General features: G+C 43.0%; 1 protein-coding gene and 4 non-coding genes across 5 annotated transcripts in view; 2 read left to right on the top strand and 3 right to left on the bottom strand.

The window, feature by feature from the left end:
• Nucleotides 1-952: 952 nt before the first annotated feature.
• TRNAY-GUA (transfer RNA tyrosine (anticodon GUA)) lies at nt 953-1043 on the bottom strand. The gene is given in 2 exon segments: nt 953-988; nt 1007-1043. It is a non-coding gene; the product is annotated as a tRNA-Tyr (tRNA).
• A 1770-nt stretch (nt 1044-2813) lies between these two features.
• Nucleotides 2814-2886, bottom strand: TRNAR-ACG (transfer RNA arginine (anticodon ACG)). Its single transcript has one exon. It is a non-coding gene; the product is annotated as a tRNA-Arg (tRNA).
• Nucleotides 2887-3112: 226 nt separating this feature from the next.
• Nucleotides 3113-3203, top strand: TRNAY-GUA (transfer RNA tyrosine (anticodon GUA)). Its single transcript is given in 2 exon segments — nt 3113-3149; nt 3168-3203. It is a non-coding gene; the product is annotated as a tRNA-Tyr (tRNA).
• A 4880-nt stretch (nt 3204-8083) lies between these two features.
• Nucleotides 8084-24803, bottom strand: part of DNAJC5B (DnaJ heat shock protein family (Hsp40) member C5 beta) — a 28927-nt gene continuing 12207 nt past the window's right edge. Inside the window, exons 2-4 of the mRNA XM_062502038.1 lie at nt 18119-18332; nt 13694-13868; nt 8084-8178 (exon numbers count right to left, since the gene is read on the bottom strand). Coding sequence (XP_062358022.1) covers nt 8084-8178; nt 13694-13868; nt 18119-18332 — 484 coding nt within the window. The remainder of the gene's footprint in view (nt 8179-13693; nt 13869-18118; nt 18333-24803) is intronic.
• TRNAY-GUA (transfer RNA tyrosine (anticodon GUA)) lies at nt 23358-23446 on the top strand. The gene is given in 2 exon segments: nt 23358-23394; nt 23411-23446. It is a non-coding gene; the product is annotated as a tRNA-Tyr (tRNA).

The following is a 24803-nucleotide window of genomic DNA, read 5'->3' as shown; positions in this document are numbered from 1 at the left end:
CCCCTCTCCCTCTGCTCCACATTCTGCTAGAACATCCCATGTCACCCTTTCTGGCACATCCAAAGGACCAAACATCACATCTCTCACCTTAAGTCAAGAGATGGTGGAGGACTTTTATCCACTCCTGTCAGCCAGGGTGCTCACAGCCCTCATTTATAAGGATTATTTGGCATCACAGAAAGTCCAATTAGTTAGTACAGATTGTTTGGCATCACATAAGGGAACATGCAAAATGAGGAGAGACTGTCCAGAGCAGAACACAAAGGATCACCACGAGAAAGAAGACCAACAAAACTAGCTAAGACTGAACTAAAAACTCTTAATTATTTTTGCCTTCATATAGGAGAGTGCCAAATATATATTATTAAATTGAGAAGGGAATCTCATTAAGACATATAAGTATCTCAGAGGTGGGTGCCATGAGGATGTTGCCAGAGTCTTTTCAGCAGTACCCACTGACAGGACAAGGAGCAATGGCCATAAACTGAAGCACCAGAAATCCCAGCTCAACATGAGGAAGAACTTCCTTACATCGAGGGTGGCAGAGCACTGGAACAGGCTGCCCAGGGAGGTAATGGAATGTCAAAACCCACCTGGAGACACTCCTGTGTAAACTGCTCTAGGTGACTCTACCTCTCCAAAGGTCCCGTCCAATCCTAACAATTCTGTGATTACGAAAATATATTATTTACTAAGTCTCATTAAACAATAATTAATTATAGTTTTATTAAACATAATAACATTATTATGAAAAACAGCAAAGCACTTCCAGAAGCATTGCTGCAACACGTATTTTAGTACTTACTGCAGGGCTGCTACCTCTTTGCGTTTTTTTTTTTTAATTTGCTTTCCCTCAGGAAATTAAAAAAAAAAATGGAACTGTTTGTGGATCGAGCGTTTGTAACCGGCTTCAGGAGCGTCTTCATGAACGTGAGCGAAAAAGTTAAGCGTCTCCTTCGAGCCGGAATCGAACCAGCGACCTAAGGATTCCCGCGGGGCGCGGCCTCTACAGTCCTCCGCTCTACCAGCTGAGCTATCGAAGGGACACGGCCGCCGCCCCCCAGCGGCCGCACAAGGCGCTGCCCCGCCCCGCCCCGCCCCGCCCGCGGCTCGGCGCGCGCTCCCGGCAGCGTCGGCCCTCACGGGGGCCAGAGGCGGGAACAGGCTCTGGGGAGTAGGGAGCGGCCGGGCCTGGGCACGGTGTGGAGGCAGGGGTGAAATGGATAGCACCTCCAACTTCACATCCGGAGAGTGCACGTTCGACTTCTGCCGATATATGCTGTACATTTTAGCGCAGCCGTGCGTCTTGAAGCTAAAGCAGGGCCCTTTACAGCCACACGCACACATGGCTTCCAAGTGTTAGCAGCACTCATGAGTTATTTATTCATACCGCCGCGAACCACTTCTTTTGGGACATCTGAATCCACACGCTGCTGCGTCCAGCTCCGCAGGCCTCAGCACAGGAAAGACATGGAGCTGACAGGGTGGGTCCAGAGGAGAGACACAAAGAGATCCGAGGGTACAAGGAACTCTCCTGAGCGAATCTCGGTTGTTCAGCCTAGAGACGGCTCCCGGGAGACCTCAGAACTCCTAAAGGAGTTCCAGCAGAGCTGGAGAGGAACTTCTTCCATGCTCATGTAGTAACAGGACAAAGGGTAATGGTTTTAAACTGAAAGAGGGTGGGCTCAGACTGGATATAAGGAAGAAATCTTTTACACTGGAAGATGAAACACTGGAAGAGGTTTCCCAGAGAGGTGGTGAATGCTGCCTCCCTGAAAACATCCAAGCTCTGGGCCTCTGAGCAGCCCGACAAAGGTGTAGATACCCAGTGTCCCTGCTCGTTGCAGGAAGGTTGGAAGTAGGCGACCTTTAAAGGGCTCTTTCAACCCAAATATTCTATGATTTGGTAATTGGTTACTCTGAAGCCATGGTGTGCTCCCTAATCATTGGGAATGCCTTCCTTGCCTCTCCTGCTTGCGAGCTCTCCTTTATACACTGCATAACCTTTACATAAATAAAAAACGTTTGGGTTTTGCCGCAAAATCACACTTTTCATGCAACTGCACAGCAAGGATGCTCTTGTACTTCTGAAGACTAAGGAATAACTAGAATGCAAACAACATTCCTAATCACAGCAGCGTTGCTTGCTGCCTTCAGAGACCCCCTGGTTGTTTTCTTTGTTGTCACCTGTGGGAGTAACCATAGAGTGTCAGGCCAATGTGGAGTACACTGCTGCTCTACCAGGGCCAGAAGGTTTCTCCCCTGTGTAATGTAATGGTGAGTTAATTGGGTTAATTAGGGGAAAAAAAAGAAAATAAATAAAAATTTAAGCCTACAGTGGTGTTTTGCTTTGGGAAACTCTACAGGCAGATAAACGGGATTAAATCATAGGATCATCGAATTTTAAGGGGTTGGAAGGGACCTTACATATCATTCAGTCCTAACCCGGCCATCAGGGACAGGGACGCCTCCCACTAGGACATGCTTGCCTTGTTCAGGTTTTATCGTACCTTGGTCCCGCCTGGTCCTGACCACTGCCAGAGCTGGGACCCCCACAACCTCCCTGGGAAACCTGCTGCAGTGATTCACCAGCCTGACAGCAAAGAACTTCTTCCTAATCTCTAATCTAAATTCCCCCTGTTACTCCTTGTCCTGTCACTCCAGTTCCTGACGAAGTCAGTATCTTGAGATCAGATGGGAAAAAGAAAAGAAAAACAAAAAAGAGAAAATAAGAGGATTGTAAGAAGCCAGGACGGTGAGATGGGATGGAAAACCGTGCCCCTTTCAACACGCAACCAGAACAAAAACAATCACGAGCCAGGCAGGAGTCGAACCTACAATCTTCTGATCCGTAGTCAGACGCGTTATCCATTGCGCCACTGGCCCCGCATGGGATGCCGCCTTCCCCTCTATCTTCTATACCGAAAAGCGAGTGCGCGGCGCTCCCCTCACGACCCCGGCGCCCATCACGGCCCCGGCCCGGCCCGCCTCTCAGGCACGGGTGCTCCTGGCATTCCCGCCGCACAGGATCGGCCGAACGCAGGGTACACTGCGCATGCGCGAGATAGCTGACTGCCATCTTCTTGCTCGGCGGCGCGGTGAGTGGCAGGTCCCTTCGATAGCTCAGCTGGTAGAGCGGAGGACTGTAGAGGCTGTGCCCCGCGGGAATCCTTAGGTCGCTGGTTCGATTCCGGCTCGAAGGAGACGCTTAACTTTTTCCTCTCTCCATGGAAACTGCTTTTTAACAATTTCTCTTTAACGTTTCGCATATAGGGTGGCTTTTCTTGAAGAGTTACGGCAGCATCGCAAACCAAGCCTGTGGGCTGTGTCTCGCTCTCGAGCGGCTGTTCCTGCAGGAGCAGGGAATGCTATGCCCAATGCAGGACTGCCAACACCTCCTGAATTTCTAAAGGACAACAAGATATGTGTTCATACTCCAACGTGCCACAAAGCAAGTCAGTGCAGGAGGATACCGGCTGAGATCCCTTTGTCTCATCGCAGCTGATTAGGATGTTGAAATTCTGAGGGTCATTTTTCCAAGTCTCCTCTCCTCTCTTCCAAATGTCTAGACACTGTTTTTACAGCATAAGGCTGTATCTGTACATACTGCCACAAAAGTAATACATTTTCTTATCCAGCCAACCAAAGTGTTCAAGTCCAGGCTGGACAGGGCACATCCCTGCCCATGGCCAGGGGCTGGAACTGAATGATATTTAAGATCCCTTCCTACCTAACCCATTCTAAGATCAGCAAGTATTGACTCTCTCCCCTAGTCGAAAATTGTGCTTTTTAATCAGTGTTTATCTATCATAGGTGCCAACCACCAACAGTTGTCCCGTCTTACTGCCTTCCCAACCCTGGGATGGGTGATACTGGCATGAAGGACTGTATCCTCTTGTACGAAACTCTGCACCCATTCATCTCTCAAAGTGAAAGGAGAAGCTGGATGTGATGACTGATCTGACTTCAGTTTGTGGAGGGAAGGAAGGGGGTTATGGTCATCATTAGGATCTTTCTCCCTGGTTCATAAGAGCACACTCTTTTCTCTTCTACAGGAAATGATAAGATAGAAAAAATAAATCAATAATTTTAACTGTGCTCAGTTTAGCATGCTTCTTCAATTCTTTTTAATGATTTTATTCTACAAAGAGGCAGAGCTGTAATTGTTTTGACTGAAATCATATCGGTATTCATTCTTATACAATGTAGGCAATCAAAATAAGTGACATACAATTGTGTTTGAAGTTTTTGGTATTAAGCATTGTGACTTATCCCACAAACTTGTTGTAAAAGTGCACAAACTACCTAAATAACTAGTTACATGGTGGTACACCCAAACTGTCTACACTGCCTCTTGTGTTTGGTGTTTTGAGTGAATTTGGGTATGTGTTAATATCTAAGCACACAAAGGAACAGATCTTTGAGAATACACATAGCCAAAACAGTTGCCCCTTGTCTATTATTCAAATGCTTGGGCTTTTGTGGTCACAGAGACTGGATACCAACCTAGTAAGAGATATTCCTGTCTTGTAGCACACCCAGATTATCTGGCACTCTGTGCTGGCTCTTGAACAGATACAAAACCCTAAAGTGAGGTGCTGGAAGTCTCAGGATGCCTGCTGTTGTCCTCAGAGGCACCATGGTTCCAAACTCTGCACACACCTTTTGCTGGGGGAAATTGTTCCATATAGACACTGATTCCAGTGAAACTACTGTGTGACACCACTGTGTCAAACTGATGATGTTTTTTACAAGCATTCTGCATTAAGTAAAGGACTTACAGTGTGTGGCCATAGCTCTGGCTGCTTTGCATGGGCTGGCACATCTGCTGCAATCCAAGAACTAGTTCCTCTTCGGGGAAACCCTGAGTTGCTGCTTGACACTTGCCAGGGTGCAAAGCCATAACTTTGGACAGCTGTCTCAACAGCTTCTCTAGCTGTTACCGGAATGAAGTTGTTGATAGTGTGGCAAGGTAAAGGGAGTGCTACAATTCATACATACAGCCTTTATTAGTCAGAGTGATTGACAGCCAAGGTAGATTTGAATATGTGGCAGTTTGCATATAAATAAATGTAGCAAAGCAGGAAAAAAAGAGTATTCTGTACACTTTGAGAAGACTTCTGGGTGTGCAACTGAACTGTACACAAAACCAGATCATGATAGCATGTGTTCATGTTAGGAACTTTTCTGAAAAGCAAACAAAGGAGTAAAATCACATTGAAGAGCTAAGTACTTAAATCTTTATTCATCCTTTCTCTACATGTCCTCAGAATAGTTGGTCTTCACATCAATGAGAGACACAAATGCTCCACTTTAAAAACTAAGTTTCCCATTTGAAATTAAGCCATGAGTTCAGACACCCAGATCTTTAAGCTGCAAGTCCTGGACAACTCCCTCAGAGGCTTGGTCACTGGTTTGTTCTGAGGTTTTTTGCTAACTGAAATAAAGTGTTGTGGCTCTTCTGTACAGAGACCTATGTCTGTAAAAGGGATTTGCAAGCATGAAGCAACTTGTCCATCTCTGCTTCACACTGTGAGATCGAGTCATATCTTTCCCAAGAAAAAGCTCTCATTTAGAAAATGTAAATAAGAACCACATGATTTGCAGTACATCTCAAGCCCATGAAGAAAATTTCTTTGATTTTGGTGAACTTTGGCTCTGGCCCTCTATACCCATCAGAGCTGTTGCATGTGAAAAAATTTCCCAATTGTTTTTGCTATTATAGGATTTACTTCTTCATTCCTGTCTTTAGGCATGCTCTGTAGCTGTTGTTGAAATCAAGGGTGTAATTCCCAGTGACTTCCATGGGAAAAGGAGGATGGATTTCACATGGGAAAGAATTCCACTTAAAAAATGTAGCTTTACACCACACTTTTCTCCCAGTGCCTTTTTCAGCCTTCTGCTGGAAACAGTCACCAGGTAACATTTGGAGACATTTTCGCACTAAATTTCTCTACCAGACAATGAAACTTAGGAAATTACTTCACCTGCAGATTTGTTATGTACAATGTGCTCTCCCTACTCCTTCACTGGGGATAACATCCTACGCCAGAACAAGCACCCTGAAAAGGGGAATAGTGAAGAAAGCCAAAGGAGGAGTGTGTGTCCTGGTGTCCACAGCACACACCCAGTCTCTGGGCTCTGCCCATCTCACAGTAGCCCAGCGCTGTCTGATCCATCTTCCCGACAGGAAGATGTGCAACACTTGACTACCACTGGAAAGACATGCCTCTGGGATCATGTCTCCTCTGTGGCAGGGTGGTGTCACCAGCCCCCCCTCTCCTGGCACCACTGGGTTGGATGGGCACATCCTCAGTGGGCAGGTAGGATGGCGGTCTGGAGTTATGTACATACCAGTGGTTTCCAAAATCATTGCAACTGAGGACAAAGAGTAGCCTGTGTGTAGGAAGGAAATGAGTGTCTGTGCACAACTCTGGCCATGCCAGGATCTTCCATCTTTTCTGAAGCAGAAAACCAGGGCCATTTCTGAGGGCAATGTGCATGCTGGCTGTCACCAGTGTCTGCATCCAGAGGACACATATATAACCTGAACAGGAAGTACTGGTTTTGAAAACATCCTTGTGTTATGGGACTTCTAAAGAAACATTGAAAGCAGTATGTCTTGACTTCGGAGTTACAGCTGGTTCTACAAAATACATTATTTCCCCATATATTTAGCTGAATGACATTTGATGTCAAAGGTGAGATAATAATGTTTCACAACTGTGGGATCCAGTTTCAAGCAAGGGAACAACACTTTTAGCTAGTTATATATTCACCAGTTTGTATAATTTAGTGGAACATTGTGACCCTCTTTAGACCACAGCATGCAAAAATAGAATATACACAGAACTGACAATGATTGATGTAAAATGATCAATAAGGAGAAATTCAGATGCCTCAGGCTTAAACCCAGTCAAATCAGTGAGGTGCTAAGCTTAAGATCTAAGAGGTATTCCTTTAGCTCTTACAAATTAGTGGTCTAAGTTTTTCATGCTTCTTTTAGCCATACCGACACGTATTTCCACTGATTTGTGTGTGTGCAGTGGTACACCTGAATATCACCTCATTCCTGCCTCTTTATTTAAAATCATGCCTGGCACAGAAGGGAGGTTTCAGTCTTACCCCAGTGAGCTGGTGAGGACGGTCATTCCTTTGCTGCTTGCTTTCCCTGCCAAGTCCTTGCTGCTCCCACAGCCTCTGTGCTGGTGTGATGGCTCCCAGCCCAGTGCCAGCAGGGCAGTAGGGCCACAAGCCAAGGTCATAGTGGAATAAGCCAGCTGGCAGGAAGTTGTTGGCTGGGAACCAAAAGGAGGAGCTTTGCTACGGGCCTGTGGGAGGAGGAGAGACAATCTGGGACAGCCCAGCGCCAGCCTTCCACTCACTTCCCAAGGTCTTCGCCCACTGTCTCATCGGTTTGCAGCTTTTGCAGGGGAAGACACAGAGCCTCTGTGTGTGTGTGTGTGTGTGTGTGTGTGTGTGTGTGTGTGTGTTTGTGTTTGTATTTGGAGTGACCCGCAGTGTAACAGCCATCAGAAAAATCTCCAAGCACTTTGTCTTGGCTGAGGATTTATAACTTATAATTGCCAGAGTTGGGTCCCAGCAAGCCACTAGCTGTCCTTCAAATAGCACTTTTCCTCTGGTAAGGGGAGCCCCATCTGTCTTGCCACCAACAGGAATGTTTCACATCCAGCAAAACTGCTGCATGCAAGGAAAGTTCATGGGGCAGGGAGAGACAGCCAGTGTGTCCACAAAGGGACTCAAGACTGTGTCTGGGAGGTGGAACTAGAGATGAGGGCAGGGAGACGACCAGCTGTATCAAAGGGAGTATTATTAGAGGCAAAGACAATTTGAAGCTGTGAGAGACCAGCATGCTCTGTACAGGCTGCAGGTATCTCCACACACAGTGCAGGTATCAACCTATTGGAAGAAGCATAGAAGGCAATTCTGCCTTGGTAGGAAATTACTGTCAGGTTACTCTTGATTAGCTCAAAGACAACTATGAACACAGGCTGCAGAACTCATCACATGTTTTTCTCACTGTGAGACTCAGTGAGAAGCACCAACAGGTCACTGTCCTGCTCTAGGACTCCGTGCGATAGCTCCGATGGCTGTCCCCAATCAGCTGTGTCTTCTCAGTTACATTAGTTGGCTGGAGCGTAATAGGAGTTTCTCCATCTAAATTGGAGAGGACAATAACGATTACTTTAAGAACCCTTCACTTGCTACCAAAGTCAGATTTTTTGTTAGCACCATGACACTTCATTTGCTGTTCTGGCTACAGGTTAATTTGGTTTCACAGACAGCTGTGTGGGTACACAGTGGCACTGCCCACACCAAGCCTACAAATGCTCATACTCCTAGTTCTTATACAATGGCAGATTTCTGGGTGTTGCTGCTGCTGTTAGACTGGACATTAGCCTGCCTGGTGTTTTGCAGGCTAAAGGTTCCTGCCTGTTCTAATAGCAAGTGCTTATTCCTACAAATGGCAGAATAAAATCAGCAGTGTTGTGAGTCAGCAAGCATTAACCTTGACAGTGTTTGTGAAAATGGGACAAAAAGGACTCTTGAAAAAGGCAGAATTAACAGTAAAGAAAGAGGAGAGTCAAAAGGAAAAAATGCATGAGCAGTAATAGTAATACACTTAGAGGAGAGAAATCATCTACATCCTGAAAGCCAGCTAGTTAAATAAAAAATGTTAAATTGAATTTGAAGTCTTATGCAATGTGTATGCAATAGGACTCTGGGAATTACTGTTTTAATGAATTTGGAACTACCAAAACTTCATATTATCACTATATAAATCCTTACTGTTGTGTACTTTCTCACTTCGTGCAGAGTGGAGGAAAGTAGAAGTGAAGTCTTTACAGAGTTCCTTGATGGCTACTGTGTTCCATTTGATAAAGAGCAAGGTTTGGTTGCCCTTCTCCTTGGCCTCTTTCCAACCTGCATGTTTTTTGGAGGGGGGGAAGTACTCAAGTCTCAGAAACTGACTTTTACAAGTTCAGCCATCTTAATGAAGTGCTTAATATGAAAAACTTTGGACTATCTATATCTTGATACTAACACAGCCTCCACAGTAATTGAATACAAATTATGACTTTTTTTTGCCAAATGACCAAATGTTCAGGAAAAAAAATCTCATCTGACATTTCCCTCTGTTTACATGACAGTTGATGGGATGAATCATGGGCAAAAGATGTAATGTACAGGAGTAACTTAACCCAGAGCAGGAATCTAATTGCATGCCATACGGCTTCCACTCAGTGGGGGTAGAACAACTTTGGCTCTGTCAAGGTGAAAGGCACGAATGATTAAATGCCAAGCAGCTTCTCTGTATGGGCAATTCCATATTTAGATACAAGGTCAAAGATAGGCATGTTTCATAACTTCTAAAAGTATATGAGTAATTAATGCTTTGAGCTCAACTCAGGCTCATATTAGTTTGGCACTTCCAATCCATTTTTAAGTTGCTGTGTGTTTTCTAGATTTCTTAGCAGCATTCCTTCCCACCCACTTCTGCCTCCAAGTTGTTCATTTTCTGGAAGATTGTTGTTGGAGGGCAGATATTAGCAGTTCATTTTGCTGTGATACCCAGGTGTGCAACAGGAGAACAGGACCCACTGCAAATCTGTCGTATTGCCTCCAGCTGATCTGCAGACAGCTCTTAGCTGACACCCTCACTAAGCATCTTGCTGCTTGCACCCTTCTAAGATTTATGATAGGGTTTTATAGCAGAACAGGGACCCGTGGCATAATAAACTGTACAAATATAGTCTGCTAATGGCAAGCTGCAGAATGGAGGTGAGGCAGAATTCACAGTTTAAACTGCTTTCTATAGATAGCTCCTGCTTGCTGTTCGCCTACATTTGTATCATATGGAGTGTGGAGGAGACAATGAAGTGATAAAAACTTATTGCTTCTGAGTTGGGAAAGTATTTTTCTACTCAGGTTCTTTTATTCTTTTTCTCTTTTTTTTTTGTCTCCCAGAATTCATTTTCTGTAAAATAAAGGTTGGTCTAGAAATGCCTTGCTTTGTTCTTACAATGATAACTGAACAGGAGAGAACAGACCTGCCAAACTGCTTTGAGTGCATCCTTACAGCCTGAAGTACAAAGGCAATCCAAATTCCAATGCCACCTCCTCCGGGAACACAAAAGTTAACAAAAATTTTGACATCAACTTCAGTGGAAGCAAAATCTGTCAACCTGCCCCATGTGTGTGGGAAAGTGATGAAGTGTTGCACGTGTCTGTGCTGCAGAGAAGCGAGTGATACTTCCCTCTGCCAGTGCATTTTGACAGGTTACCTGTAACATCATGGCATGATACCACAGATCACCTTATTTTGCACCTTTCTAATGTCATGTTTGATCTGAAACACTAAAAAATGTCGTGTTTAAAATGTAATAACCCAAACATAATACTTAATTTTTGGTCTTCTGCTCTGGTCAGAGTCTTCTGGTACAAATCAATAGTTGTGAGGAGAAATCCTTGTAAGCTATGTGCCAGGGCTTGCAAACCCCTAATTTCCTTTAGTTCTAATATTCATTTTACCCCTGGAAGTACATGCTGTAAAATTAGGCTCTCAAGGGAGACATTGAACTAGCTGAGCACTAGAACTAGTCAAATTTATTTGACTAAAACATTCTTCTAGAGGAATATAAATTCGCCTAGAAATTCTTTCTCTAGAGAAATAGCATTTCAACAGAATTGAAGCCTTTGGCATGATTGTGTTGATTTCAGTGACTACTCAGTTTGCTCTTACATTTTAGGGAATGGATCACTGAATCTTTGGCCTCACACTTCTTTCTTTTTCCCTAATAATTATGTTTTATGGTATGTTAGTTTGAGGAATGAAATCAAGTGCATAAAACCTGCCTTTTGTTAATGAAAAATGTGAGGAACTGAAAAATTACTATAGTCATGTCAGTTCGATAGTTGAAGTCTAAATCTCAACTCTTTTGAGCAGTTCAACCAGCACCAGGCAGCTTCCACTGAGCACAGCTGCTAAGGGCTCAGTGTCAAAGGTTTTTAGCATCAGGAATTGTGATGCTTTATCAATTATGCATTCCTCTGAAAAGCAATGACTGAGTAAAAAATGTTTGGATAGTTTTTAGTGTGGCCTTAGCTTGAAAACCTGTATTTTGACCTCAGCAAGAAGTTTTGGTTATCAATACTGTAGATGCTGGGGACAGCAGGAGGCAAAGAAATTAATCACTGGCTAGAATGCTCAGTCTGTGCTCAGAGGGCATGTAAAGAACTTAGCTCCTAATAAAATCTCCTCTTCCAAAATTAAATCTGCTGCACAAGTGATTACAGTTTGTTTCTGAATTATATACAGGAACATTTCTATTATTTACCTAAAGGGAGGCATGAGTATTAATTTCTATAGCTGAACTTTCAAAAATGCACAGTCTTTGTTGTTCTAAATGTCAGCTGTGTCTTTCTGGCCAGCATGCCTGAGGTTGGGGCAACAAGGGAAGAAGGAAGAGAGGAAGCACACTTTGATCTGTTGTCATTCTTGTTTTTTTTTTTCCTGAATGTATTGCCTGTTTTCCTTTCAGCTGCAGAAAAGATGCCCATTTTACCCTTTGTCATAAAGTTTTTATTTTTATTCCTTATATATTGATCTCTTTTAAAATAAAGAGTATTATGCTTTACTGAGACTTGATGGTTTTGATTAGGAGGAAAATGTAGCAAGACTGAAGAGGAGGGTAGGAAAGGTATAAAGATATAGTTTTCTTCAGACCCTACCTATATATTTAATATTGTATTCCAAATACTTAAAACATGATATTCAACATGATGTTAATTTTTCAGACTGGTACTTTGCTAAGCATTTAAAATTAATTTTTAAAATTGGTCTCAGTGGGACTCAGTGGGAGTAAAGGGGGTCTAAAATTAAAGAATAATACCAATACCTTCTGGAACCTGTGCCAGAAGGAGAGAGCGATTGTGTTTCTGCCACTGGGGAATTTTGTGCTGGATTTTGAGGGAGAGTTAAAATTAAAAATAAAAATAAACCAAAACAAACAAACATTGAAAATAAACAAATAAACAAAACAGGCAGAGATTAAACATTCTGATTCTTCAAAGTTCCATCCTTCTACTTCAGACTTGGCTTTGGTATCACAGAATCATGAAGACCAAGACCCATTTTACATTTGCACTTTTCAGGTGCCTAATGGCATAGAGCTTATTCAATTTGTCTCAAATAAGGTATTGTGGTTATAAAGTTTTCACTAGTAGCTTTTACTGCCTTTGCAGAGACTGATGAAGTATGATCAATTTTTAAGCTGACTGTGTTTACCTTGATATGACTCTAGGCAAAATCAATTTAAAAACACCACCACACGTTGGCGTTACAAAAATAGCATTTGTTTCAACTACTACAAGTGTTTTGTTGCATATTTATGGAAGGGTAAATTTGTGTGAAAAGTTGGGGGGGAAAAATTTCTTACTGCTAAGGGAACATGACATTTGCAATCTGGCAGTGCTATTTTAAGCATAATAAATGTAAGAATATAACAGTATAAGATCTTCCATAACAATGGAAGAGAAAAACAGTGAGCTGACTTCTTAGGTCTTTCCTCATAAAACACCCATACTCTTAGTCATAGTTTATATAAATTTGCAACTGATAAGTGTCCTCAGTTTTTCCCTGGTATCTTGTGTTCTTATAGCTGGAGCAAGGGTCACTGCATCTCTCACCTGTACATATCTATCCAGTTTGAGATGTTTCTACTTCCCCTGAATATGAAGGCAAAACTGCCTGCCTTTGGCACACTAGGACAGAACTCTTTGTTCAAAACATGTATCCCACACTAGTGCCAAATTAAGAAATCATCGCCATCATCCCTTGGCATAGCCAAAACCTGAGTGTACAGCTGGGGGAATGCAGCAAAGCCGAAAAAAGAGGTTGACCTGCTGCAAAGGTCATTGTGCTGCCACAGGCCCATGTTCCTGGCTCCTAAGTTCCCTGTTCCTCTTTCCCCTAAGCTAGCACTTGCCTACTCCACCATGAAGCACACCGGAGAATTAAATGGGCCAGGAATATTTTTGAGAGGATTAGTTTACACCTGGATTTTATCCAAGACCTGGGTAAGATAGAATTGTTACTGCCAGTGCAGAAGAGAGTAAGCATCTTGTGGGCTGGATGGGAGAGGGACTGGACCAGGGTAGCTCCCATGCATACTCTCCTGGGTTGCTGCACAACCTTACTGTTGGAAACTTTGCATCTTTTCTTGAAGACTTCTCTTGAATGGGTACAATATCCACCACAAGCAGGAATAAATTTTACAGAAGCAAAGTCTGAATGACAGGTTATTCAGGCCAATCCGATGTGACAGGCACTAGTCCAGCAGAGCCTAATGTATTAATGTAGGATCTAAGATACGAAGGAACATGGGCATGGGGGCTGCAGGGTGAACATTGTCTCTTAAAATAAGCCCTAAGACTTTTACTGTGTGTTTCAAAAGAGATACAGGAGATAGTTTTAAGAGCCATAAGTTTGGTTTTCCATTAACACATAATTTGGGAGATTCACTTGATTGTGGTCTTAGCTAGAGTGAATTGGCACATCTCCACTGAAGTCTGGAAGCAGCATCAGCATTGTGAGCAGAACATCTGGACTACAGGCTTTAAAGATTGTTTTGAACAGCTTTGCAACATGGTAAGCCCCCACAATACACACCTCTTTCCATGTCGTTCTTAATTTGTTCTTCCAAATCTTCTGGAGACACACAAAACTCCTGCTGTTCCCCCTCGGGTGCCTTTGGTTTACACTTTCCACAGCAGCAGTTGAAGCAGCAGCAGAGGCAGCAGCAGAGGTAGCAGCCCGTCAGCAAACCACAGACTGCAAACAGGCCCTGGGTTAAACACAGTGGGGTGAAAATCCTGTCAGCAGTGACCTTCCTCAAACTTGTGGCTGTCTCTTACAGCTGAAGGCAGAACGTCAGAGGAACTATGGTTCCTAAGCGCATGGCACTCACAGGAGTTCACCTGATGTCCCAGTGACTGAACAAGGCCAGATCTTCCAAAGCCCTCCTCACCCACAAGCTCCTACTGGTTACTAAGGACCACATCCACAAAGGAGACACCAACCAGCAGGCCCCCACATGCTCAACATTTGAAAGTCTCTTGTTCTGCTGATGGCCCTCAGAAAAGCCCTCCAGGCAGTATGTAAAACCCCACCCACCTTAAAATGACTAATTTCCATCTTTAAAATGACTCATTTGCTCAAGATCATTTTTGCAAACACTTATTTACTGGCAAATTCTTGTCAATAACAACGCTGAGAGAAAAAGAAACAAAGACCCAGATGCATCCCACATAATTTTGGGCACTGAACTAAGGCATCCAGTTTAGGACTGTAGCTGCTAGGGACTTCCCACACAGTCAAAGAGAAGTTAGAAGCCCTTCCAGGGGGATATTCAGCTGTAAGAGTATTTGAACTGCCCATTGTGGGTGTCTCACCCCCCATTAGCCTGTGCAGGACCACATAGATGATGTCTCCTAAATTATAGTCCTCAGACTATTGTTTCTTGATCTGGAGACTCAGGTAGCAAGAACTTCCCACCTTTGTCACTCTTGTCCCCATGGCACAAAACACAGAGGCTTCAGGAGAGCCAAAAACCATTGCCTGGGGCCAAGACCAGACATCTTAGTAAGAGTCAAGAACCAGAAACTTTAAATTTACAGAGATTTCTTCCTTAAGATGAAGTCAGTGCCTGGGTTCACGGCACAGCTCCCCAGATGTTCAAGTGTGTGCTGCATCACAGCAATGGGACCTGTGGAAGGGGAGCCTTTAGGCTGGCACTGCCAGTTTGTGCTCTGTAGGGACATGACAGCAGCCTGGCTCCTGACACAAGGCAGATTCAGGACTACATGGAAATGTTTGTGACACAGAATAAATCTCTATGGACATCCCTTCATGGACATAATGGTATAAGATCAAAGGAAAACTAGTGACATTCCTGGAAAGCAAATCAAAACTGATGTATAGGAATAAATGGGAAGAGGGCAGATTTAGATTAGATATTAGGAGGAAATTCTTCATTGTGAGGGTGGTGAGGCACTGTAACAGGTTGCCCAGAGAAGTTATGAGTGCCCCATCCCTGGAAGTTCAAGACCAGGCTGAATCAATCTCTGAGCAACCTGGTCTAGTGGGAGTTCTCTCTGCATATGGCAGGGGCTGGAACTAGATAATCCTTAAGGTCCCTTCCAAACCAAACCATTCTATGATTCTCTGAATGCGCAGGTAAAAGCAGCACAGCTTTGTGGCCAGCAGGTGTATATGGATTGGAAGTACAGCTAGGCTTTAGCATTATAGTTATCCAGTCTGCCCTTTACTATTTGTTATATTCATAAGACAACATGCTGCTGAGGAAGAAAGTAAGCACAAATGTCAGGATATTGTCAAACTCAGACAACGGAGCTATGCAAATAATATAATATATGCATGTCTGAGCTAATGTTAGTGGGGGCTGACTGGAGCATCTTTGAAGGTAATAAAACAATTTATATGCCTAATATTAGTATAAACATGTATCTAGAGTGAGCAAGGTGGTTTTAAACAAAAAGAATACTCCAACATTTTGTCATAAAATGCTTTCCTTCTAACAGGCACCTGAAATGGTGCTATAATTCCAAAAATAAGTTATTTGATTGTTTATCATTCGTGCCGTAATGGAAAATACATCACCATAATGTATAGAGTAGAAAAAAAAAAAGAATGAAAGGGTATGGAGGGGAAAACACATTGAGTTTATTCATGATACCTTTAATGTTTAAACATTTTTTGTGTTTATTTTATCATAGCTGTTAAATCAAAAATCAGTTTATTTATATAATCAATAAAACATCTTAATGGTAGAGGGTAAATTGTTTTTTGCTGAAACACTTAAACAAACAATCCCTATGCCTGCCAGTGGAGAAGCAATTCGAGTTCCCATTACCCATGTCTGTATGTTCCCAGTTTAATATGCCTGCTAAAAAGTCCAGCACTCTGAAAACGAACAGTAGTTTTCATTTTTCATTTCTCCTTTCATTTGAGTTTCCTTACTGATAATGATAAAATTCCTTGCAACTATCAGATTTTCCCAGTATGAGTGTGCTGGGAAGAGAAAGGTTTGCAGTCAGCGAGGAAGATAACAAGGCTGTGGTCCCTATTGTCCTCCACCAGAAGGAAGGAAATCTGGGGTCCAGAGGTCATCTGCAGATGATGCCTCAGACTCAAATAGTATTATGCTGACCAATATAAAACTTACAGATTGACCCAGCATTTGTGCATGAGTTAAAAACACATGAGAAATAGTGAGCTCATCTTGCAAAAAAACACCCCAAAAAACCACCTGGTGGCCTCTTTGTCCTTTGGGGGTGGCAGGATTTTGAGTTGGGGGAGACATAGAGAGACCACCAATCCTCAAGTGACTCTATATACTTATTTTGGATTTTTTTGTACAAAAGTATTGAAAACTGGGAAGCAGTAATTATCTTCAGTATGTCTTGTCTCACCTCTGGGATACAGCTTGCTTGAATCTATCCTCACATTTCCCCTTTAGTTGTTAGGGACTTATTAGCTTCTCTCGGTACTCCCCACTGCTCTCTTTATGAGTCAAAGCCACAGTGGTTATTTCTGTACCTGATTTTATGACCCCAGAGGATTTTATACTGCATAAAATCTCAATTAAAGATCACCAAATAAAAGAAAAATAGAAGCTAAAAAAAAAAAGAAGGAACAGTGAAGAAAATATTTTTGCCAAAAACTGTTGAAGAAATCAACACAGGTTGATGTTGAAAATCAAGTTGCCCTGTCAGTGCTGAGGCCACCTAACTGACAAAGAGGCAGGAGGAGAGGGTGAACAGCAAAGACAAGGGGGAATGATCCATCAGGAGATGACAGTAGCTATGATGGGGTGTCCAGCCTGCAGCAGGACACAGCTACAGCAGCTGCAAGCAGGCAACATCCAACCAGCCTCTCAGGGGCAGCACCTTTGCAAGTTTAATTTAAACACCAGTACTTTATTCACTAGTTTCATGCACTGTTCTGCATTGGTTTCATGCACTGCTCTGCATTTGAGCAGCTTCTGCCTCATCCTGATCCAGAAGTCAAATTATGGCTTCTCAGACCCCCAAAGTGCCCAAGTGACTTCCCAGCTTAAAAGGGGGAATGTGGGACAATGCAGCACTGGCCTGTTCCTTGCTGAACAGAGAAACCTGCGTTCCACAGTTCTCGGTTAAAAGCTGCTATTGCATGCTTGCTTCAAACAGTACAGATCATCTTTCTATGTATTCTGTCACAGTCCAGCAGAGAGCTTTCCTGTGCTTCTGTCACTGGAAGCAGGTGGGGACTGCATGGATTTTGCACATTTGCAATTCTGTTTGTTGCATATCTGTAACATTTCAGTATTTGCAGAAACACTTGAATTTGAAATATTTAAATATTAGAGGACAGCAATGTGATAAGGGAACAAATGAACCCAACTCCTTCATGACTAGAGCAGCCCATCAGTGTTTTTTCTTGAGCAATATGCAGGGTTTTGAAGTATCATTCTCTTCCTGTCCTACTCTCTTCCTCCATTCCACTCTTCTAAGCTTTTTTTGAGTTCTCTCACTCCATGACCAGGGCAGATATATAATGCCATAATCAGTGTTATGTATTATTATTGCTTGCTTATGTTGTGTGCTATATATAGCAAAAAATACAGCTACATTTGTACCCTAATAAGTTATTAATTGGTTGTCACATAAATGGGACTTCTTGTGTTTGAATAATGAGTCATTTTTATTTAGTCATTACAGAAAAGAAAGTCAAAATTAACCTGGAGCACTAGATTCAAATCCAATTAATGTCTGAAAGTGTTACAAAACATGTACTATAATTATATACTGGGTTAAAAAAAAAGAGAAAACCTTCAGTATTGGTGCTAGTCTGAGCTTACACCACGCTCTGCCACTGATGATTTTCCAGATAATATAGTTTGATTAAGTTTTTCGTTTTGAGTCATATCATACTATTTCTTAAGCCTGTAGAGAGATCATGTTTTTCAGGGGGTTTCTTGTGTATGTAATTGTGCACATTATAACATTTGATTTCCAAAAGAAAATGACAGCTTACCTTTGCCCACCAGCTTGAGAGTATGAAGTAGGTGTTAACATTTTCCTCACCAAACTGTTCTGCCACATAGAGCCCTAATGATCCATATTTGTCATATATGTTTCGCTTGGACAGATCAGTCAGTGTTGCATGAGCACTGTTGATCTCTTTAAATTTTTCTGCAGCCTCTGGATTGTCTGGATTCTTGTCAGGATGATATTTCAGAGCCAATTTTCTTAAATATGAGACACACACACACCAAAAAAAAAAAACAGATGGAAAATAAGTCATCTATATATGTACATGTATACAGACACAAAACATTACAAAATATATTTTCACAGATTTATAATAATTCTGAACTGTGTGTTCAGCCTTCTTTTTTCCAGCTCTGATGTACTCAGTGGAAGAAAAGTGACACCAAGGAACCAAAGGACACAAACCAACCAACATGAAAATTTTTATGAAAGAGGTGTGCCTATTACACTGAGAATGAACTTTGTGTATTGATACCTAGTCAGCTACTGTGTTAAAGTAGACAGTGATATATGATGAAGGCACAGATTGCAACATGATAAAAAATTACAGGCATTTGTTGCATTATGATTGCCAACTCATTTGCATCATTTAGCAGGTTATAGCAAAGATAAAGATTTTTTAAAGGTTGTTTAAAAACATGATGATAACACTGCTTATCCAGGCAAGATTATTTTCTTTATAGCAAAGGAAATTCTGTGTTCCATTGCCTATCAATAGTAGCTACATTAAAATCTTATAAACAGTGTCTATGTTTGCAGAAGCCCAGACAGTGATGATGGAGAACACAAGAGTTGCAATAGAAGGAAAGCATCTTTTTGAAGCACAAGGTGGAAAAACATAATGAGTTAATCCCTGATTCAAGTGCTTGTCTTTGGCCTAATTCCCTACTGCTGCACTTCTGAGACAATCCTTAAAGCAGTAAAAAGGGATTGTCACGGGATCATGATAGGAACTATCATAGAATGGTTATTTTCATAGGATTGTGGAGTGATTAGGGTTGGAAGGAACCTTAAAGATCATCAAGGTCTAGCCCCCTCACCATGGGCATGGACAACCTCCACTAGACCAGATTGTTCAAAGCCCCATCCAGCTTGGCCTTGGGGACTTCCAGGGATGGGACATCCACAACTTTCCTGAGCAATCGGTTTCAGTGCCTCATGACCCTCACAGTAAATAATTTCTTCCTAATATCTAATCTAAACATACTCTTTTTTAGTTTACAGCCATTGCCCCTTGTCCTATCACTTCATGCCCTGGTAAAAAGTTCCTTTCTGGCTCTCTTGCAGGACTGCTTTAGGTACTGGAAAGTGCTGTAAGGTCTTCCTGGAGCCTTCTTTTGTCCAGGCCAAGCTCTCTCAGCCTGTTTCCATCTCTCTGATCTTCCTCGTGTCTCTTCTCTGGGCTTGCTGCAGCAGGTCCATGTTCTTATCTTGGGGTGCCCAGAGCTAAATGCAGTAGTCCCTGTGTGGTGTGAGAGTGGAGTAGTGTCAACTAGTTTGGGCTGCTTATGCCGTTGGAAGCCTTTACAAGGACAGGGTTTGACACTGCTTTTTCCCCCTGACTGTACTCAGCACTATGGCATTTGAGGACAGGTACAGCTTGAATAGTTCAGTGTGTGACTCTGCTCACAGCACTGGGGAATCTGAGCATCGAGAAGAAGGGGTTTGCTTCCAACCATCTTGAAGCACTGGTAGTGTGAACTCACACTCACTTGCAAAACAAGCATAGATAGAAGTATATATTTTCAAAAATCACCACTCCCTCTAAATAACTTGCAGTGTTCAGGACATTTATTTAATGTCTAGTGCTGACCTCTAGTGGCATCGAAAGTGATTTAGAAGCGTTTCAAGCTGATTCAATCAATCACAGCCGAATTATGTTTCATTTTGTAAATATTCTCTCCAAATATTTTGAGAGCTAGCCATAACTGCTATGACCAAAAGTAGTATTTGTGGTGTGAAGGCAGTGTTCCTACACTTCCTCTAACAAATTTAACCTCAGAGTAGAGTCCTACTTGATTTCCTTCTGAAGTCCCAGTACAGGTTACTCCTCCAGTAAAAAGTAACTGCTTTGCTCCTGATGACAGTTCCTGCCTGGAAGACATTTTGCCAATATTGACACTGATATGAGCCTGGGAACAGCTTCTCCCACCGATCTCTTCAATTCTGTTGAACTCAAGTCACAGAATCAAAAGTCATAAATAACTCCTTAAACATGTGTCTAATAGCATGAATAGGTTCATGTTCAATCATATTTAATACTCTGTGCATATTACACCTTAAACACAAAGTTTTGTTAATGTTTAACATGTGCCCTAAACACACAAAAAATTAAATATGAGAACTGAAAAAACAAGCTAAGTCTTGCATGACCAATGACATTATGTGTCATCCAAGTATTTAAGTAAATTATGTAATCTATCCCTTTTCTTACCTGAAAACAAGCCCCAACAACATGGGGAAAAAAAAGAGAAGGGAGAAGTATTACTTTTGAAAACCCATGCATGTTTGCAGGCATCAATCAATTTCCAGCCTTTCTTTCTTTTCCCAGAGACCCAAAGATATCTTGTGTCTGATTTTCATCCCAAACAATCTTATAAAAAATAAGAATTTGAACAGAACGTAGTTTTTAAAAGATGAAGCATATTAGTTGCACTCTCACTTTACCCAGTATTGTTTTAGACTACTAACAGGATTACTTTCAGCAACTAACAAAAGATAATCTGTGCTCTTATTTTGATTTTGGGAGAATGTTCTCACTAAATAGAGTACACTGCAAAACAATTCTCTGCAGGCTGAGATGACAGATACTAATTGGAGATGATTTAGCAATGGGAAAAAAATCTGTATATTAGCAGTGCAATTTGTACAAGTGAGACAAAGGACTCTGTTAGGTTCAAGCCAAGAAACAATAAAAGTAAGGACAAAAAGCTATGTGACATAACACAGAGTATGGTACTGCAGGTCCCTGGAAAAGTGACATTCCCAGTTATGCAATAAACAGGGTTCATTCTGACAAAAAAAACCAAACAAACAAACAAACAAAAAAAACCCCACAAAGTAGAGAGTGAAAAGAACAATGGAGTTTGGAGGCTACTTCCTATGCCAAAACCATGGGTTTATGTCCATTCATATTTTTCTCATGATGAATCACTTTCTCCTTCACTGCCTTAGGATCACTGCCCACTCCAACCCTCCACAGCAGCAAGCAAGCATGGGGGAGAAAAGTGACAACAGAGAAACAGCTATCCCACAAGATGGATAAGTGTGCCTGAGATGGATAGGGCACTTACGGAAATAAAGTCAGTGAGATAAACTCAAGACCTCTGTCAGTGGGAGGCTTAGGCTGAAAAGTGAGATCAGGTACCAGACTCTGACACAGGGGTGAGTCTGATGAGGGTGCTTTGAATGAAGACAGCAATGTTTTGAAGACAGGAAAGTATCTTCTATAGGGTCAAATATGACAAGCTGAGGAGAGTAGGTGCTTTCAGTTTGCAGAAAAAGATGTTGAGAGGACTTAGACCTGATATTCCAGCAGTCTGTTACAGAAGAGAGGGATGGCTGTCATTTTTGTTTTTTCTTATGCTTGAGCAGAAGACAGGAGAGTGAAAGGAAATCAAGGGAAAATGCAGCAGGATATAGGTAAGCTCTGTGTGACCGTCAGGAAATTCATCTGTAGAAGTTGAGGTATGAGGAGATTATGGAGCATTTCTGTTTGTGGTTTGCATGGCCGATGGGATGAACAAGGTTCTGGGATGTCTCAGCTGAGGCTGTTCGAAGCAAAGTGTGGTAAGAGAGGCTTGATGGTGCATGGTGGCTTGGAAAATGCTGCCTGAGTGTGTTCTGGGCAAGGTCCACCAGAGAACACACCCATGCTTCTTTGATAGCTCAGCTGGTAGAGCAGAGGACGGTAGGCTCCCTTGCATGGCCATCTTTAGGTCATTGGTTCAACTCCAGCTCAAAGGTGTGACCTTTTGGCTCTGCCCCACATCCTGCACTGGCACTGCTGCCTTTTTCTGGTCCTGCCCAGGGGGGTTGCCATAATGAGCTGCTCAACCATGAGCTCTTGTCTGAGGTTGGGGAGATAAGTGGCCAAGGCATTTTTTAGGTGAACCCTGGCCGTGGGAAGTTGATTCTGACCACTGGGCTTGCCCGCAGTCCCCTCCAACGGGAGAAGTGAGTGGGGGAGTTGGTGGTATGAGAGTGCGGATTTTGGGAAACTCCAGCTTTGGTTTCAGGGCATCCTGTAATTTGGATCGGGGCTGGGTGACTGGGAAGGGAGTGGATCTCAGCTCAAGGTTGCAGGGTGGGGAATTAGCTCAAATGGTAGAGCGCTCGCTTAGCATGTGAGAGGTAGTGGGATCGATGCCCACATTCTCCATTGCTTTTCATTCCCCTTCCTGGACACAGGGCCCTTTGCCAGGGCCTGTGGGTGCTCACAAAGCAAAAGAGTACAATGACATCCAGGTCTGCATGGGCAATTTAACAGAGGTTTCTCCCTCTTTGCTTGATAGACACCAAATGTCATCTAAAGTATTTGTGTCCCATTTTGAGATCTTCTGTGAAGTACAGTCAAAGAGATAAACCTCTGCAGGGCCACCAAGAATCTCAAGGAATGGAAAGGTTACTCTGTGTGGATGGGCTGAGGAGAGTGGATATGTTTAGTCTAGAGAGAGAGAGAAGTTCAGAAGGCTTACGCATGACCTTTTGACTTTGAGGAGGTTTCAGAGCAGAATGGCTATATGTGTAATGTGCTTGGGCAGAGGGCAAAAGACAGCACAGTGAATAGGAATGAAGGGAAGATGCAGGAGGACATGGGTGAGCTCTGTGTGGCCATGAGAAGTGTTTATCATCTCATGAAGAAAATTATAAGCTCCAAGGAGCTTATGGAGCATTTCTGTTTGTGGCTTGCATGACTAATGGGCTGAGCAAGGAGCTGTGATATTGGAGGTGAGTCTGTTTGAAGGAGGATGTGGTAACAGAAGTGTGATGGTGCACTGTGACTTGGGAAAAGCAATGAGTGAGGTCTGCCTGGCTATGTCCTATGCTTCCTTCGATAGCTCAGCTGGTAGAGCGGAGGACTGTAGGCTCCGGGAAAAGCAATGAGTGAGGTCTGCCTGGCTATGTCCTATGCTTCCTTCGATAGCTCAGCTGGTAGAGCGGAGGACTGTAGGCTCCGGGAAAAGCAATGAGTGAGGTCTGCCTGGCTATGTCCTATGCTTCCTTCGATAGCTCAGCTGGTAGAGCGGAGGACTGTAGGCTCCCTTGCATGGCCATCCTTAGGTCGCTGGTTCAACTCCAGCTCGAAGGAGTGACCTTTTGGCTCTGCCCCACATCCTGCACTGGCACTGCTGCCTTCTGCTCCTGCCCATGGGGCTCCCCTTCAAAGGGCTGTCCAGCCATGAGCTCTTGTCTGACTTTGGGAAGTTGACCAGCCAAGACATTTGTGGGTGGATCCTGGTCAGGAAATTGTGATTTTGAGGGCTGGTGTTGTCTGGGATCACAGCCAGTAGGAACATGATCAGTTGAGTTGTTGATGGTGTGAGAGTGATATGAATGAGAGGCACAGGCTTTGGTTTCAGGGCATCCTGGGTCAGGGCTGGATTCCTGGGAAGAGAGAGGACCTTGGTGAGGGGCTGCATGGTGGGGAATTAGCTGAAGTGGTAGAGTGCTTGCTTAGCATGTGAGAGGTAGTGGGATTGATGCCCACATTCTCCATTGCTTTTCATCCCCCTTTCCTGGATACAGGGTATACAGGGTTTGTTGTGGGGTCCCCCCTGTTCTCTGAAGCATAAGAAAACCCGGGAAGTAGACCTGGGAAGCACAGTAGACAACAGCATCCAGGACTTCTCCAAGAGTAGCAAGGCCTCTGGATTGAGGGAATGTATTATCTGACTTTCCTCTTCACTGGATAGATGTCATTTAGAATAGTGTACCTGGTTTATGTAGGTTTAAATAAATTTTAGCTGCAATAGAGGTAATTTTCATCCTTATACCTCTGTTTTGGATTCAGAATGTGAATATTGTTGGCTACATGCCGCTGTTATAATTCTTGGTAAGCAGAGTTTATGTGAAGTCATGGATTTTTCAGCTTCTTGCACCATCCCATGAGCAAGGAGACTGGGAGGCACAAGAAACTGAGAGGAGACACAGCTGGGACAGGTGACCCCAACTGGCCAATGGAATATTCCATACCACATGACATCAGGCTCAGTACATACTAGGGAGAAAGATGGCTAGGGGCCACTGTTTATAAAGGGGCTGTCTGGGCATTGTTCTGCAGGTGTTGAGCAATTATGTTGTACGTCACTTATTTAGTATAATCTAGTTCTGTTATTATTATTATTATTGCTATTTCCCCCTTCCTTTTCTGTCCTTTTGAACTATCTTTTTCTCAGACCACAAATTTTGCTTTTTTTCTCACAGCTCTCTCCAAAAAACCTCTTGGAGGTGGAGTGTGTGAGCAGTTGTGTAGAGTTTAACTGCCTGCTGGGTTAAACCACAACAGCCCTTTTTGGTGCCCAACATGAGGCTTGAAGGGTTGAGATAATGACAAATCTGACTAGAGCATGGTAAAACAAATTTATTGCAAGCATTCATTATATTAGTTTAATAGTAGCTAATCCTGATGTTGATTTATTTACTCTCAGAATTGTTTTCTGTTCTCA

The sequence above is a fragment of the Cinclus cinclus genome, chromosome 1, assembly GCF_963662255.1.
Source record: "Cinclus cinclus chromosome 1, bCinCin1.1, whole genome shotgun sequence".
Taxonomy (NCBI): Eukaryota; Metazoa; Chordata; class Aves; order Passeriformes; family Cinclidae; genus Cinclus; species Cinclus cinclus.
This window is presented reverse-complemented; position numbering and strand designations above follow the sequence as displayed.